This window comes from Syngnathus floridae, chromosome 5 (genome assembly GCF_059516105.1).
Source record: "Syngnathus floridae isolate MCC-2025c chromosome 5, RoL_Sflo_1.0, whole genome shotgun sequence".
Taxonomy (NCBI): domain Eukaryota; kingdom Metazoa; phylum Chordata; class Actinopteri; order Syngnathiformes; family Syngnathidae; genus Syngnathus; species Syngnathus floridae.
Window position 1 is genome coordinate 18,072,408 of NC_142417.1, and position 18,373 is coordinate 18,090,780.

At 42.3% G+C, this 18,373-nt stretch overlaps 1 protein-coding gene across 1 annotated transcript in view; it reads left to right on the plus strand.

Moving 5' to 3' along the window:
* The window catches only part of pdzd2 (PDZ domain containing 2), a 293,772-nt gene that overhangs the window by 144,608 nt on the left and 130,791 nt on the right, over positions 1–18,373 (plus strand). The window contains exons 11-12 of the mRNA XM_088374954.1: positions 2,927–3,000; positions 15,367–15,589. Of these exons, the coding sequence (XP_088231080.1) occupies positions 2,927–3,000; positions 15,367–15,589 (297 nt within the window). The remainder of the gene's footprint in view (positions 1–2,926; positions 3,001–15,366; positions 15,590–18,373) is intronic.

Below are 18,373 nucleotides of genomic sequence, written 5' to 3' on the forward strand. Positions count from 1 at the left end.
GATCCCGTCAATCCACTTCTGTCAGACGAAGGCATACCAAAGATGCTGGCCCAGTGAAGAATTTCCTTCCCAGGTCTTTCTTTACCAGTTCCTCCCAATGGACGCTGGCCCGTCGACGGTGTACAGCCTGTCTCCCTTCGCCGGTCAGATGGTGGGTATGAGGATCCCGGGTTTCGGCACCAAAATGTTAGAGTTGTGCACACTCCAACTTATTTTGCAAGAACCAAACAGGAGACAAATAAGTCATTTTAAGCACCTGCGGGTGGAGAGTCCATCCGTCGCTGTGTGGACAGCGAGGATCGAATGAAGTCTGACTCAGGCCTCTTGCAGGAGCATTTTATTGAGAGAAACAGAGTGGGGGTTGAGAGTGGGGGTGAGAATAGACAGGATGGGGCCGAAGCCCCTGGTCTGCTGATCAAAACACAGCAGGGGGTCTTTCACGAAATTGTGTAAACAAAACAACTTTTATTGCTTCCTCTGCAGCTAGTCAATCAGTTCAAAAGATCTTGGCACTTTGTTCTACTACTTTTGTTAAGACAGTTTTAATTAATTATTACAGGTTACATTCCAACATAAGCATAGGATCAAAGTAATCTATCAACCCTAACACACTTTAAAATGTTTAAAATTATAAAAGTCTTGTGCAGATGCCCTTGCGCTGGCAGAGAGGAGCCTGACACGTTTACACTTCATTAAAGATTCATAAAACCGTTGTGTGGATATTGTAACAATATTTTTTTTATAAAAAATAAGAATGTTTCTGAAAGTCACTTTGACTTTGAAATTTTTACAAAAGTGTTTTGAAATAGAAAAAAACTGTGTTTAAAAAAACAAAGTGTATAAAACTACAATAAAGGTTCATAAAAGTATTTTGTATTGCAACAATATATTTTCTCTACATTGTGGATTTTCACCTGTCGCGGATGGTCTTGGAATCAACTATCTGCGATAAACGAGGGATAACTGTACAGTGCTCCCCACACCTCCACACAATAGGAAAGAGACAGTAATACCAGTGTGCAGTACAGTGTGTGCATACAATTGTGATTTAAGATACCTTTAATTTTCCCCAATATCCCAACACTCCGAGCAACTTTAGGTCTAATGTAATTTACTTGTGTCACGGATCGGATGGAGCAGGGCGACCAAATGCAGCTTGGACCAGGGTTTATTGGAGAACTCAAAGACAGACTCGGCAAACTGACATGACTTAACAAAATAACTAGAGGACTAACCGACAGGGACGTGACACAAAGGACGTGAAGACATTAGGACAACAACAACACAATGATCCGACGGGGAGTGAGGGGCAGACAGGACTTAAATACAAAACACGAAACACGCGGCAGGTGACCACGGTTACATTGTGTCAGGTCTAAGTACCATATTTTATACACTGAAAGAAGAGGAAAAGACAACCAGTATTCCTTTTGCTCGCAAGGAGAATTCCGTAGAAGGCCCAGTTACAGTCCTCTACCAATTCTGGACTCCTCTTCCGCTACCTTCTCTTTTTATTTTGGGTTGCACTGGTTACAAGAGGCGTTGCTAAACTAAAGGGAGGGGTGATTGTGGCTGTAGCAACGCTGATTAGCTAGCTAACAATGTTGTGGGGTGTGAGGCCGCATGGCCTTGGCTGATTCATGACCCCAGAGTCTGTTCTTAGGTGGTTGGCAGCCTCGTTCTCGGCTGCGATCTCCAAACCTGGATGCCGTGTCCCTGTAAAACAATACTCTAGACTTTCTTGCTACATTTCACAGTAATAATGATGAGTGAATTGTCACGAAACGGATGGAGCAGGGCGACCAAGTGCAGCTTGGACCAGGGTTTATTGACACTAACAGACTCGGTAAACTGGCGTAACTTACTAACAAAGTCAACCACAGAAACTGAACTGAGACGTGAGACAAAAGAATCATGACATTAACACACAACAATCCGACCGGGAGTGAGGGGCAGACAGGACTTATATACACGACAGGTAACAAGAGGCAGGTGGGAATAATCAAACTCATCATGGGCACACAGGAAGGGAGGGGCGAGCACACAGACAGAAACCAAGACAACCGACACTTAGTGGAACAGCTGGGGCTAAGGCGTCTTCTAATTGACTTGACCCATGTCCTCTCGTGGCCAACAAGAAACACTGTGTTGAAAATTTCAGTGCATCTGGACTTAAATTTCTAAATCTATTGTACCGTTTCTACTTCGCGAAAAATGAAGGATCACTATATGTTGTCAATAACTTTTATGGGCAGAATTTCTAGGCTAGGCTAAGGCATTGAGGGTTTGGCAGCCTCAGGAGCATATCTGCTTTTTTCAGATGATGTAGTACTGTGGGCTTCTTCAAGCTGTGATCCCCAACTCACACTGGAGTGATTCGCAGCTGAGTGTGAAGCAGTTGGGATGAAAATCAGCAAAAAACTGAGACCATAGTCCCCAAAGAACAAAAGTCCGGATACAAGGGGCTGAAATGAGTTTCCTCTGCAGGGTGTCCGTACTCTCCCTTAGAGATGAGGTGAAAAGCTCGGTCATCCGCGAGGGACTCATAGTCGAGCCGCTGCACCTTCACGTTGAAAGAAGCCAGATGAGGTAGCTCAGGCATCTCATTAGGATTCCTCCTGGATGCTTCCCTGGGGAGGTGTTCAGGGCATGTCCCACCGGCAGGAGACCACGCGGGCGACCCAGGACACGCTGGACAGACTGTCTCTCAGCTGGCCTGGGAAGAGATTTTAATTTTGGGTGACAGTCCGAGTTCCACCACATTAGCATTGGATTTTGTTGTGTGATCATTTTGTGATCCACTGTATTGTGCACGTTAACTGTATACAGTACAGTACTTGTAAAAAGACAAAAAAAAAATGTATATATAGTGATGTTAACTGTATTAATTGAAATCTGTATTTATTGTGTTCTTTTTTTTACATAGGAGATGAGATTCTGGAGGTAAACAGAGAGTCTCTCCAAGGAATGACACATCAACAAGCCATCCAGACTTTCAAGGTTCAATCAATGGTCTATTTGAATTACAATGTAAAACATCCAATTTTAAACAGGGGCGTAGCCAGATATTTTTTCATTCTGGTGTCCATAAGTTCATATTTGAAACGCCTAAATCAGTGATTCTTAGCAATGCGGCTGCACTGCCCATGGGCCAACCTTGGGCAGCAGAAACAGACGAGTGGGCTGGGTAAAAGTCAAGTCAAGTTTATTTATATAGCCCTAAATCACAAGCAAGTCTCAAAGGGCTTCACATGTACAAAAATTGACAGTTATTCTCAAACATCCCCTGATCTTAAACTCCCAGGAGGGCAAGGAAAAACTCAAAAAAAAACTACTGGGGGAAAAATGAGAAACCTTGAGAAGAGACCACAGATGGGAGGATCGCCCTTTCAGGATGACTAGGCTGCAATGATGCAGAGAGGGCAAATAGAACACATCATATGAAACAATCTAAAGAAAAAGTGGATGTCCAATTCAAAGTGAAGAGCTGCAGGAGGTGTCCTGGCAGTGTCTTCGAGGGTGGTAATCCGCGGCAGTTCCCTCATCCCGATTGGTCCACGAGAATTCCAGACAGCTGTTTTCAGTTTAGGTGTCACCTAACCACCTCCCTAGCTAGGGAGGGGTGGGGGGTGGATGGCGAAAACACAAACTCCAGATGAATTGGCCACCACAGGTTAATTGAAGGCCATGTCATAAAAATGTGTCTTTAATCGTGTCTTAAATGTTTCTACTGAGGTAGCAGTTCTAATATCTATCGGTAAGGCATTCCAAAGCTCTGGAGCCCAAATAGAAAATGCTCTAGACCCTGCAGACATCGGGGTCACTAAAAGAGTACCGTTTTGCGAGCGGAGGTTATGGGACAGAACGTAAGGAACAACTAGGTTGATGAGATACGAAGGTGCCAAGCCATACAAGGATTTATAGGTTAATAGAAGAACCTTGAATTCACATCTTAATGGACCGGGAGCCAATGTAAGTTGGCTAATATTGGGTTAATGTGATCTAATTTTCTTGTCCGTGAAAGCAGTCTCCCCGCAGCATTTTGTACTAACTGTAGACTTTTAATACTGGACTTAGGAAGACCAGAGAATAATGCGTTACAGTAGTCAAGGTGTGACGTAATAAACGCACGTATAATAGTTTCCGCATTACAAGTTGAAAGAAAAGGTGAAAAAAATGCAAATCTAGTTATGTTCTTAATGTGTTTTTGAAAGGAGAGCGTTTGGTCAAATATAACCCCGAGATTAGTTACAGTATCACTATGAGTGAGAGTACATTTATCTATATTTATAGTGGTTTCCTTAAATAAGTGATGATAACAAGCAGGACCAATTATCAACATCTCAGTTTTATCTGGGTTAAGACGAAGGAAATTGAGAGACATCCATTGTTTACTCTCTGCAAGGCACGCCTCAAGATTACAACAGCCCCACAGATTTGTCATCGATAACGGCATATACGTATAACTGGGTGTCAGCTGCGTAACATTGAAAACAAATGTTGTATTTACGTATTATATCCCCAACAGAATCATATAAATACTAAAGAGTATTGGTCCGAGTACCGATCCCTGCGGGACACCACACGTAACGTTATTGAGCTCAGAGGTCGTATTGCCATGGACCACTCGGTGGGTCCTGTCAGACAGATAGGAATTAAACCAGCGAAGTGCTGACCCTGAAATACCAACAAAGATTTTAAGGCACTCTAATAAAATATTGAAGTCTACAGTGTCGAAGGCAGCACTAAGATCGAGTAGTAACAATATCGATGAGGTGTTTGAATCCATAGCTATGAGGAGATCATTAGTCACTTTAGCAAGTGCTGTCTCGGTGGAATTATTAGCTCTAAAACCAGACTGAAAAGATTCAAATTTATGTAGACCATGTAATCAATAAGCTGCTGCGCTACTACTTTTTCAAGAATTTTTGCTATGAATGGGAGATTTGAAACCGACCTATAATTAATGAGACAGTCCTGGTCGAAATTTGGTCGCTTAAATAGCGGTTTAATGATGGTGGTTTTAAAGGCTGTTGGCACTATACCAGCAGAGACAGACAGATTAATTATATTTAAGAAGGACGGTCCTAAAATCTGGAATAATTCTTGAACGAGTTTGGCTGGAAGCAGGTCGAGTAAACACGTTGTTTGTATAGCTGCACTAACCATTGTGTAAGCCTTTCAAGGGACACGCTTTTAAAATTTGAGATAGGTATTGCATGATCGTCAGCGCCTGTAATCGGTGGTCTTGACTGAGTGATTGGAACGGTCATCTTGATTTCATCCCTAATGGATTGATTCTTTCATGCGAAAAATTTCGTCGGCTGAGTGGAAGGAGCTATCGGAGGTCGGCTGGCGTAGTGTTAGCTTTGCCACCGTATCGAAAAAGTATTTAGGATTGTTTTTATTGAGATTAATAATTTAATTAATTAAATAATCTCTGCTTTGTTCCTGTGGCCTAAAGGGTATATTAACCATTCAGTGCATCTGAGCTGTTGTAATTGTCAAGGAGTTACGATAAATTATAGTTGCAATTGCGCTTTGTGCCACTTGGCAGTGATAAGACAAATCTTAGTTATTGATCTGTCCACATTAAGTAGGAAAGAAAAGCAAACAGCAAAAGACACGACTAAGTATAAAAAAAAAATCGAAGTTGATTCCAGACCTCACAAAAAGACAAAGAAGACCTGACAGGTTCCCCTTGACCTAATTGTCCCTCCTTTAAAGCATTTCATTACCTTTACTGATTTTTGCGACACTTGTTGTTGTAGGCTGTCATTTTTCTTTTTATAAAGCCTGACAGGTAACAACAACATCAAAATACAATTACCACAAGTGAGCTTGTCTGGTGGGTCTGGTGCATTTAACTCCAGAGGTGGACCTACGCTGTACATGGAGCATACAATCACAATTATCACCAATGATAATTTAATTGAAAGGCATTTAAAAACTTTTAATGTTTGACATTTTTCCAAGGATCCAAGGCAAACAAGTTTAAAATATTCATGTACCAGTGGTCCAGCCATATCCAGTCATATATAACCAGACATTCTGTTATCTTAATGCTAAGGAACAGTTCCACAGAGATCCCACAGAGACTTTAATACAACTTTAGTTATATTCACGATGTTTTGTGGTTAAATAAAGAGAAAAAGTGACCAACAGCTACATATGCACTCATGCATGCGCACACACGGACACGCAGAGAAGTAATACAATATTAATGTAACAATGTCATCGATAATGCAGTGGATCTTTAATTGTTTAATGGACACTTATTTTTAAAATGACGGTAACAAAGCATATCAGTATTTATAAGTGAGTAAGGAGAACTTTGGTCTCCTCCCTACCACAGAGAAGACTAGCAGCTGCCCTGAACTCGCATCCAGAGGCTCACTGAGACGAAGTGGCCATGTTTCTGATGTTACTCACTACTAGGCCATGAAAAGCACACAGCTCAGTACATTGTTTTGACTCCCAACTTATATTGTAAATACGATTTATAAAACTAGTTTATTTACTTTCTTGTTAACGATGTTCTAATACAGTACATTAGAAACTCAACGCTGATTTGTTCCAGAAGGAGCATCGAGATGCGAAGCAGCCAAGTTCCGAAGCAATTTGTCAAAATTTTTTTGAAAGAGTAGATAAAACCACACAGAAAAAATAGAAAATACAGGACAGCAAAAGCTTGAAGCACAGTCCATGCCGCGCTTGATGTGTCAAACATTTAAATGAATAGTAATGAACCCAAAATAAATTATATACAAATTAACAGTATTTAAACACACAATTTTTAACCCATGGTAGAAGTGTCCCAAAAGCGTATCAATGTGAACGAAAGGATGGCCATTAATAACAAATACAGTAGCTCTCTTTTTACACGGTTATTATCGCATGAACACAACTCTTCAGCATGAACCCCCATTATCTTGTGGGCTCGTCGGTGAAGCTTTCTGGACTCAACTGCACACGACCTAGTCGCTAAACAACAACACCAACTCGTGCCAACAAGCGTTATGTGACCAAAGCACGAACTGTACAGTACGTATTTTGTTCAATCTGAAATAGTCAATAAGTCAAATACTAGGGCATTTTTTATTAATTTTCCAAGAAAAAAATTTTGCATGTGTACATGACGATAAATAAAAAAGCAAATATTTAATGTATTATTTCATTAATTCCATTAATTAATATACTATAATAATATAATATTTAACTTCCGAACTGCTTATCCTCATGATGGTGCTGTGTGTGCTGAAGCCTATCCCAGCAGTCTTTGTTTGCCAGCCAATCACATGGCACACAGACATACAGAACTGTCTCAGAAAATTAGAATATTGTGATAAAGTTCTTTATTTTCTGTAATGTAATTTAAAAAACAAAAATGTCATACATTCTGTGTTAGAGATTTGCTCACTCCAACTTATTTTGCAAGAACCACACGGGAGACAAGTAAGTCCTTTTGGACACCTGCAGGTGGAGAGCCCATCCGTCGCTGTGCGTGCAGCGATGTTCGAATAGAGCTCTGGACTCTCCTTCCTGCAAGAAGATATTTATTAAGAGAAACAGAGTGGGGGTTGAGAGTTGACAGGTTTGGTGAACCCCCGGCCTCTGGTAAAATCAGAGCAGGGGGTGTTTTACGATGTTGTGGGAAACAGAACAACTTTGATTGCTTCCTCTGCAGCTGGTCAATCAAGCAGAGAATGCAACCACTTTATTCTACTGCGTCGTGAGAGCGAGACAAGATTGGTTAATCATTATAGTCTACAGTCCATCATAATCCTATGATAAAGATAACCTGGAAAACCCTAACATCTCCCTCCTGTTTTATCATATGATTATGCTACCCCAAACAACAAAGACAAGTAAGAAAAAAACACATATATATGTATAATGAAGAAAGAAGAATAGGAAAAATAAAAAAACAACAAACAACGATAGCAACACTTTCCAGTGAAGATGAGGCATTACCTTAATACCCCAGATCAAACTTATTGTGTAAGCGAAAAACCTGCTGGCCAGATGTTATTAGCAGGAAAATTCTTACACGGTCCCGTTGCCTAAGGCGACCAGAATGCTATCAATAAAAAACAAAAAGAAAAACAAAAAAACAGTACATCAGCATATCCATTACTTGCGAAGCATATTTGATGGTCAAATCAACAAGTTTCCGTAAAGCATGCTCAACAGAACAGCATCTACACAATCCACGTCTCATTATCATTATCACATCTGTCACGTCTAAGAAGTTGTATATGTGCTCGCGTTTTCGTCAGCTGATGATGTTCTAGTCTGTAGGTGAGGTCTGTCACACACACTGGCGCACACACTCGTGTCCAGTTGGCAGGCAGCATCGGACAACTCTTGTGACCACAAAACCACGATCCGTTCTGAACAGGCACGTGCACTCATAGGATGCAGGTGAGGCAGTGCCTCTGAACTTCTGGATGAAGTAGGTCCCGTCCGATGGTGCAGCCATGTTGGTAGTAGAGCCCCTACACCTTGTAAACGGCTCTCTCATCCTGGCACACAGCGGTGATGTTGTCGTCGTTAATGCATTTGTGGGTCCTGCAAACTTGGATGCAACATGTGTAGTCAGCAAGACTTGGAATGGTCCCTCCGTCGTGGCTGGCCCAGTTCCTTCTTTTGATGACCTTGATGAAGACCCAGTCTCCTGGATTGATGGGGTTGTCGACCTGTGAGGAGGAAAGATCAAGCGGCAGTAAATTTGTCTTTGACACAGTTTGAGCGTCCTGATCATATAATCTGCCAATGACTGCTCTTCATCTGTTGTTTGCAACTCTCGTAGTCAATTGTCGTGCCCATTTAACTGGCAAATAGGAGTGTTTGCGGGAAGAGTTTGAACACTTCCTAATGATTCCCTTTAACCAAAGACTATTTATGACAGGGGCGTTCCCATTTATTGCCTCCTGGTTTAAAAGAGATTGTCTTACCCATGCCTTCTTTCTCCTCACACGCTCGCACCCACACAGGGTGTGCGCACACACACACCCACACATCTGCACGCACACATACACAAAACGGCATACAAAGTTCAGACGAACGACAACAGACAATTTTACAGAGATTACGCACAAACACAGAACACACAAACAAAGGGATTCTAATCCATCTCTCATGTAGCTTCTTTTGATATAATCTCCTATCGGTAACTGTATAGCAGACGTTTTAGCATATAATCCCATACTCTGCTCTCTCGCTTCTACTTTTTCATGTCGGTGCAGTCGTAGGTGGCCCCTATTGCAGTCATCGACTTGTTAACTGTCGCCGTGTGACTCCTATGCATGATTGTGTGAATGTCAAAAATTGAACGTAGCTAACTTTCTGACCATCCAACCTCCACTGTGGTACAAAAAACCTTACTATTGTATTGAGTAGGTACATTGAGCAACCTAGCTTCCTCCTGACTGCCAAATGTCCTGTTCTAAAATTTATATAACTCGACCTCTACGTCTTAAGCTTGATGAGCCAAAATATCAGATCTTGCTCTTCTTCCTACCGTTTTAGCCTATTTGTTTTATCCAAATCCGTTCAATCTCTGACTATAATGCTTTTCTCTGTAGCCCTAGTATTTTTCAAATTTTTATTTATTTATTTATCAAATCTCCTCAGTTCTGTCAAACTCAGTGCACAATGAACCTCCCTTCCACTTTGAACCAAGCTTCACCAAATTTGGTAACGCCGTAGCAAGGAGTGCGATTTGGTTGTCGGACACTCCAAGTCCATATCTTTTTGATGCACTTCACCCTCTCAAGTGGTGTTCTTTTGTTGTTGCTACTGAGCGACCCATTCCATCATTCTTGAATGAGTCCTTTGTTCAAATGAGTCAATTTTCATCATTTTGAGTTCCTCCGCTTTTCACTGTCTTTTCTCGTCCCCGAGGATGTTGTCTGTCCTCCGGAGTGTACTTGTCGCCCTCCAAGCACAACAGCAGTCTTTTCTTGTCCTTCGCCAAAGGTCAAAGGTGCTTCAGAGGCAGGCACCATTTTGTAGTTGTTCACGGCTGCAGGCGAAGTTTCGGATTGGGTTTCAGGGACCCTGACACTGAGAATGTCAGGCTGGGACATCAAACTTGTAAGACTATCTCCAAATGTAGCTGCTTCCATCAATTTGCTGGTAACATTTGTTTACCAAACTTCAAATTCTTCTAATAACAGCGGTCTCGTTTTTATATCGTAAATCCTGCAACTCATCCTATTTTTTGAGCTACATTTTATCTATAGTTCCAATTTAATCGGACAGTATGTTGTCTTCAGTATCATTATTGAAAATCAACTCATCGAGGTCTGCTTTCCACATCAAGCCCTGATCTGTATGTCTTGACCTCTCACATGTTATTGTCATGCTTGCTCAAAAATGTGACTTAGAGTATGGTGCTGTGAATTCTCAATCTCCCCAATGAAATTGGATCCCACCTCGTAGTTCTTATCGTTCTCATGTTCCCGTTAGCCTGCAATTGTCCAAATCAAAAATGTTTTCTTTTAACTGTCTTTCTTTTGAACCTCTAAATCTCTCGTGTTGCTAACATATCTACACCAGAACAAAAAATTTACCACAGTATAACACCAAATGTATTCGAAAATTCATTGTCATAAAGTGTTGTATTATTACTATCTTCCACTATCTGTCCTACTCACTCCCTCCTTTTGAGGCTTGGCAACGCCCATGCCTCACACCTTGACAAACTTTTTGGGAGAATGCGTTCTTTACTACATACGATTCCATCATCATTTAATTTGACTTTCTTTCCAAAACGCTTCTCAATTTCTCAGTTCACACATCTTCTACATGTGTTACTGGTTCTCCAGTTTTTTCTCTAGTTAATTATCAATCCAAAAGCTACGTGTTTCTTTCTAACATTCAACCTGCTCAAAATCACTCTTTCATCAAAGTCGCTCTACTAATTTTCCATAGTAGTCTCCAACGACTTCAACCATTCAACCTTTCATTCAGGCAATCATTCATCAATGCTCATCATATGCATCTCACTCAGTCTCCAAAAAAGTCATACTATCACATTGGTCCCAATTCATCCAAGCTCACCACACAACATTCATATATCATTTTCAACTCAGGTTTCCTGGTAGAACAATCCACCAATTCAAAAAAAACTTAACTAAAACAAACAACTGGCAAATTAATCTGAATTTTTTTCTTTGTTTTTAAATTTGAAGAACTCAATCTCTCAGATTTAGCTTGCATTTAGAATTTTGTATAATCTTATAACACAACCAATCAATTATTCCTATTAAATGTAGCATTGCAAAATCTTAAATTCACAATTTAGCTCCGTCCAATTCCTGAAAGCATGTTCTGTTGTTTTTTGTTTTTTTTTTTCTTCGAATTTCTCATGTGGGCTCGACACTTAATATGCACTAGTGTGGATTAGTTTCTGCTCGCAAACAGATTTCTCTCTTTTCCTCTCATTTTTATCTGTCAAAATTGTTTCTGTTCTGCGGTGTAAATTGAATAGACAACAGTCTAGCAAATTTCTTTATACTAAAAGTTTAGCCAATCTTCATCAATTTGGGACTTTAACTTTAACTTTAACACATACGCACACACATGCACAGCTCTCGCGTGCGGAAGGTAGGTCTCAGCAACAATGATTCGTCACAGGCTGGCCATTTCCTGTGGTCGATCATGAGCTGGTCCCTCCCATGCACACGAGGACAGCACATTCTAATTTTATTTATTTATCTTCTAGAAGCAAGTTGCATTTCTTTATCACTTGATTTGCATATTTTAATTTAGTGTAACACAAATTGATCTCTTGTCATTTGTAATTTGCCACCTCATTAGTATTATTATTATTATTATTAAACTCCTCTTGCCCCTCGCTTGAGCCGCGGCTTGAGCTGCGGCCTTGCACCCGCTCACAGGGGCCTTATTGTCTCCTGGTCTGAAAAACACTTGTGACCTCATCAGTTTTCATCTTTCTAGCTTTTGTCTCTTGAGTTCGTTCTCATCTCTTTGTGAAGATTTCAACCACACTCTAGCACTTCTACCACTTCTTCCACATTTCAAATTTCCGTGTATTCCACACATTTTCTTCCACTTCAGCATCTATTGCATACAATTAAGAAATCTACTTGCCATGAACCTCTCATCTCAAAGAAGAGCAGAGCAAGAGATTTACCGTTCTTATTTCCTATCTTAATTTTAGTCGTTTAAGGTTTTACAATTTTTTTTTCAAATTTTTTCTTTGAGGATCCTCAATGCAGGTTTAAATTGACCTTTCAACGGATTACTAGCCTGTATCAACGCTAGAACTGCTTTTTAGTCAATTTATCCTACCAGTCACACACTCAATCACACTAACTCCAGCGCTTTTTTAGGCCTATCCAGGGATGGGTGTAAAACCCTCCCAAACAGCTTTGGAAAAACGGACAAAAGAAAAAATCTACTCCCTTCTTCAATTAAGAAAAAGAAGCTCTGTTTTTCTTAGCCCGTTTCTTCCACTGGGACTTGAACCCAAGCTATTCTTTGGCTTGGAAAAACATACAAAGAAAAATCTACGCCCTTCTTTGATTAACAAAAAAGAAGCTCCGTGTTTCTTAGCACGTTCCTTCCACTGGGACTCTAACCCAAGCCAGATCCCTCAGCTCGGACAAACAGACAACAAAAGAGTCTACACACTTCTTCGATGAACGAAAAAGAAGCTCTGCTTTTCTTAGCCTGTTCATTCCACTGGGACTTGAACCCAAGCTGGCTCTCGTGCACCTCTACGTGTTACGCGTTTAACAACACAACACAACTTCAGGCCTTTAACTTACTTGTCACCTGGTTCGTTGCACTGCCGGGTCCCGTCAATCCACCTCTGTCAGACGAAGGCAGACCTAAGATGCTGGCCCAGCGAAGAATTCTCTTCCCAGGACTTTCTTCTCCAGGTCCTCCTAATGGACACTGGCTTGTCGACAATGCTGCACGTCCTCCTTCGTCAGCCAGATAGCGGGTATGAGGGATCCCGGGTTTCGGCACCAAAATGTTAGAGATTTGCTCACTCCAACTTATCTTGCAAGAACCACACGGGAGACAAGTAAGTCCTTTTGGACACCTGCAGGTGGAGAGTCCATTCGTCGCTGTGCGTGCAGCGATGTTCGAATAGAGCTCTGGACTCTCCTTCCTGCAAGAAGATATTTATTAAGAGAAACAGAGTGGGGGTTGAGAGTTGACAGGTTTGGTGAACCCCCGGCCTCCGGTAAGATCAGAGCAGGGGGTGTTTTACGATGTTGTGGGAAACAGAACAACTTTGATTGCTTCCTCTGCAGCTGGTCAATCAAGCAGAGAATGCAACCACTTTATTCTACTGCGTCGTGAGAGCAAGACAAGATTGGTTAATCATTATAGTCTACATTCCAACATAATCCTATGATAAAGATGACCTGGAAAACCCTAACATTCTGGATTCATTACAAATCAACTGAAATATTGCAAGCCTTTCATTATTATAATATTGCAGCGTGGCATGGAGGCAATCAGCCTGTGGCATTGCTGGAGGTGTTATGGATGCCCAGGATGCTTCAATAGCAGCCTTTAGCTCATTTGGATTGTTGGGTCTGGTGTCTTTCAGCTTCTTCTCCACAATACCCCACAAGTTATCTATGGGTGTTAGGGTTGATAGATTAGTTTGATCCTATGCTTATGTTGGAATGTAACCTGTAATAATTAAACTCGCTTGTCCTGTCTTAACAAAAGTAGTAGAACAAAGTGCTAAGATCTTTTGAACTGATTGACTAGCTGCAGAGGAAGCAATCAAAGTTGTTTTGTTCACACAACTTCGTGAAAGACCCCCTGCTGTGCTTTGATCAGCAGGCCAGGGGCTTTGGCCATTTGTCTACTCTGACCACGACTCTCAACCCCCACTTTGTTTCTCTCAATAAAATGCTCCTGCAAGAGGCCTGCATTCGAACATCGCTGTACGCACAGCGACGAATGGACTCTCCACCTGCAGGTGCTTAAAATGACTTACTTGACTCCTGTTTGGTTCTTGCAAAATAAGTTGGAGTGTGCAAAACTCTAACAATGGGGTTCAGGTCAGGGGAATTGGCAGGCCAATCGAGGACAGTAATGCCATGGTCGGTATACCATTTACTGGTGGTTTTGGCACTGTGAGCAGGTGCCAGATCATGCTGGAAAATGAAATCATCATCTCCATAGAGCTTTTCAGCAGACGGAAGCATGTAGTGCTCTAAAATATCTTGGTACACAGCTGCATTTACTCTGGACTTGATGAAACACAGTGGGCCAACACCAGCAGCTGACATGGCTCCCCAAACCATCGCTAACTGTGAGAACTTCACACTGGATTTCAAGCAACTTGGATTTTGCTCCTCTCCAGCCTTTCTCCAGACTCTGGCGCCTTGACTTCCAAATGAAATACAAAACTTGCTTTCATCTGAAAAGAGGACTTTGGACCACTCTGCAACTGTCCAGTGCTTCCTTTCCATAGCCTAAGTCAGACGCTTCAGAAGTTGCTTGACCATGGGAATACGGCTATTGTAGGCCATTTCCCGGATACATCTGTGAACAGTGGCTTTTGATACCTGGACTCCAGCTTCAGTCCACTGTGTTTGAAGCTCCCCCAAATTCTGGAAGCGACTCTTCTTCACAATGTTGTTAAGTCTGCGGTCATCTTTCTTGGTTGTGCGGCGTTTCCTGCCATATTTCCCTCTTCCAACAGACTTTTTGTGGATGTGCTTCGAAACTGCACTCTGTGAACAGCTTGCTCTTTGAGAAATTTCTTTTTGTGTCTTACCCTCCTAATGGAGGGTGTCAATAATGGTCCTCTGGACAGCAGTCAGATCAGCAGTCTTCCCTATACTGCTGTGTGTTTTTCAAGGCTCAGAAAACCCTTGCAGGTGTTTCGAGTTAATTAGACAATTCAAGTGATTAGTTGAATACCCTACTAATTTACTTTTTCATGATATTCTAATATTTTGAGATAGGATATTTGAGTTTTCTTAATCTGTATGCCATAATCAGCAATATTAAAATAATAAAATGCTTGCAAGATTTCAGTTGATTTGTAATGAATCCATAATGTATGACTTTTTTTTTTTAGCTGCATTACAGAAAATAAAGAACTTTATCACAATATTCTAATTTTCTGCGACTGTCCTGTACAACCATTCACACTAACAATCATGGGCAATTTGGAGTGGTCCTTCAGCCTACCATGCATGTTTTTTGAACGTGGAAGGTATCCGAAGTGACCATTTTAGAATACTTGCTAATTTCGTGTCAATAAATGTGTTATGTTATGTTTGGATTTAAATACTCCTACCTTCTTTTGAATTGACTTATCTTCAAAAGTAAGACATATTTCTGTTGTTCCTCTAGCAACTCAAAAAAGGTGTTGTGACACTGACCATTCGAACACACCTGCGGAGCCCCAGTCTTACACCCTGTGCAACCCCAAGTACTCGTAGCCGCTCCAGCTCACCCAACTCCAATACCAGTGAGGGAACACCATTTCCCTCTGGGATTGATGAGACTGATGGCCAAAGGGTTCCTGGTCCAGGTCCAAAGGACTGCATCATCATGGAGGTCATACTTGATAAAGGTATATATATATATATATATATATATATATATATATATATATATATATATATATATATATATATATATATATATATATATATATATTACACCACTACATGCTCAGGGACGTGCGGTCAGAGGAGGCAACGCCTCCCCTGCCATCATAAAAAGGGAAAAGACAAATTCAATTGTTTTTAATATAAAGTAATTTTCCTTATAATCTCAATAATTTTGTATCATTCTGAACCAAAATCGCTGAATTTTTATAGTTATTTTAAACCGAAGACGATTCGTTCGGAGGAGCCAACGTCATGTGTAGCCTTCTCTGAGGATTGCGTGATCACACGGCTGCCTATGTTGACAGGCTATGCAGTTAGACTGAACTGCTCTCTGTCTTTTTGTCGCTGTTTAAGTGTTCAAACACTGTAGCTATATTAATTAATTTCCGTAGTTAAGATGGTGTATATAATATCTTGTGTTTTTTGTCATCTGTCTGTAACGTCGTGTTTCTTTAGATGAACAAAACGGCTTTGAAAAGAGATCTTACGGAGGCTACGAAAAAAGGTTCTCCAGGCTTATGGCAGGGGGTGCTAGTGATACAGGTGTTGTGCTCGATTTGGTTCCCCCGTGAGGATTTGTTCCCCCTGCCGCGGGAGCACGCACGCCTTGTTTAGAAAGCGAAAAATCGATGCTGTACGGCGTTGTACGGCGTCAGCACTGTGCTGTTTTCAATAACATGAAGAACACACCAAAAAGCAACGATATAATTACGTGAGCGTTTTGTATAAACCTCGATGCAAAGGAACTCCTCTTTTTGAGTACCATTACATGCTACAAGGAGTATATATTACAAAGGAGACTTTATACTTAATTGTGACCATCAAATAAAACATTGGGGATAAAAATTGTAACAGGAACTCTATAAAAAATGTCAACCTGTGACAATTTGTCCCCACCCCACCCCCCATTTTGAGAACGGTGAGGCCTGGACTCCAACTGGATCTTTTTCTGTCTACCTGGTGGTCTGTTCAGGTAGTGTGGCAAATTTGAACAGGTTGCCTCATTTCTAGCCCAAATTACAGGGGGGGAAAAGATCCGCACAGAGGCCCCGTGAGGATTTGCCCCACCCCCATTTTGAAAACGGTGAGTCCTGGACTCCAGCTGTTTTTTTGCTGTCTTCCTGGGGGTCTGTTCAGGTAGTGTGGAAAATTTGAACAGGTTCCCTCATTACTAGGCCAAATTACAGGGGGGTAACATATCCTCACGGGGCCGCTGTGATACAGTTGATCATAACATACCACTCAGCAGATTGGAAAAGTGGGTGCGTCTTACCGGCACTGTGCTACAATCGTTCAAATCTTACTTACAAGATAGACTTTTTGTGTCAATGGGAAACCATGAGGGCGGCTTGGTGGCACACTGGGTAGCACGCCCGCTTCACAGTTAGTCAAAGTCAAAGTCAGCTTTATTGTCAATTCCTCCACATGCCAAAGACACACAACGAAACCGAAATTTCGTTCCCCCCTATCCCACGGTGACAAGACATGGCCCACAACAGACAAACAAGTAAACAAGTATAACAAAAGCGTGCTGAATAAGTAATGAATTAATAACAACAAATAAATAAATAAACAAGAGGAGCAAAAAAAAAAAAGGAGCAAGTGCGCGTACAGCAGACATTCCAGAAAATAGCGCAACAGTGCCGCACGCTACGCAGAAGGGGGTAGCGAGTTCAGGGCCCTAACAGCCTGGAGAAAGAAGCTGTCTGCGAGTCTGGTGGTGCGGGAGCGCAGGCTCCTGTACCTCTTCCCAGAGGGCAGAAGGTCAAACAAAGAGTGAGCCGGGTGACTCATCTCTCGCAATCGAGGTTGCCTTGCGGGTGAGATGGGAGGTGTAAATGTCCTTCAGGGAGGGGAGCGAAGCACCAATAATCTTATCAGCCGTATTCACTATGCGCTGCAGGGCCTTCAAGTTCTGTTCAGTGCAGTTACCACCCCAGACAGCGATGCAACTGGTGAGGACGCTCTCAATGGTGCCACGGTAGAATGTAGACAGGACTGCCTGAGGGGCACATGCACGCCTGAGCTTCCGCAGGAAGTACAGGCGGCGCTGAGCTTTCTTTGCCAGTGACGAGGTGTTTGCGGACCAGGAGAGGTCCTCGCTGATGTGCACCCCCAGGAACTTGGTGCAGCTCACCCTCTCCACCACAGCACCATCGATGATCAGCGGCAGGTGTGTTGTGTGACCCTTCCGGAAGTCAACAATGATTTCCTTGGTCTTATTGACGTTCAGCAGGAGGTTGTTGTCCCTGCACCACGTGGTCAGAAGGTCAACTTCCGACCTGTACCGAGTCTCGTCGCCCTTCGTGATGAGACCCACCAGAGTCGTGTCGTCAACAAACTTCACTATGCGGTTGTCGCTGTAGGTCGCAGTGCAGTCATGCGTCAGCAGGGTGAAGAGCAATGGACTGAGCACGCAGCCCTGGGGGGGCCCCGTGCTCAGCGTGACGCTGGCGGAGAATTTGTCGCCAACACGCACCACCTGAGGCCTCTGACAGAGGGAGTCCAGTAGCCAGTTGCTGAGGGAGGTACTGAGGCCCAGCTCGTCGAGTTTGCAGATGAGTCGCTGCGGCACAATGGTGTTGAAGGCAGAGCTGAAGTCCACAAACAACAATCTCACATATGAGTCCTTTCTCTCCAGGTGGGTGAGGGCCGAGTGGAGGGCAGAGCAGATGGCGTACTGAGGCCCAGCTCGTCGAGTTTGCAGATGAGTCGCTGCGGCACAATGGTGTTGAAGGCAGAGT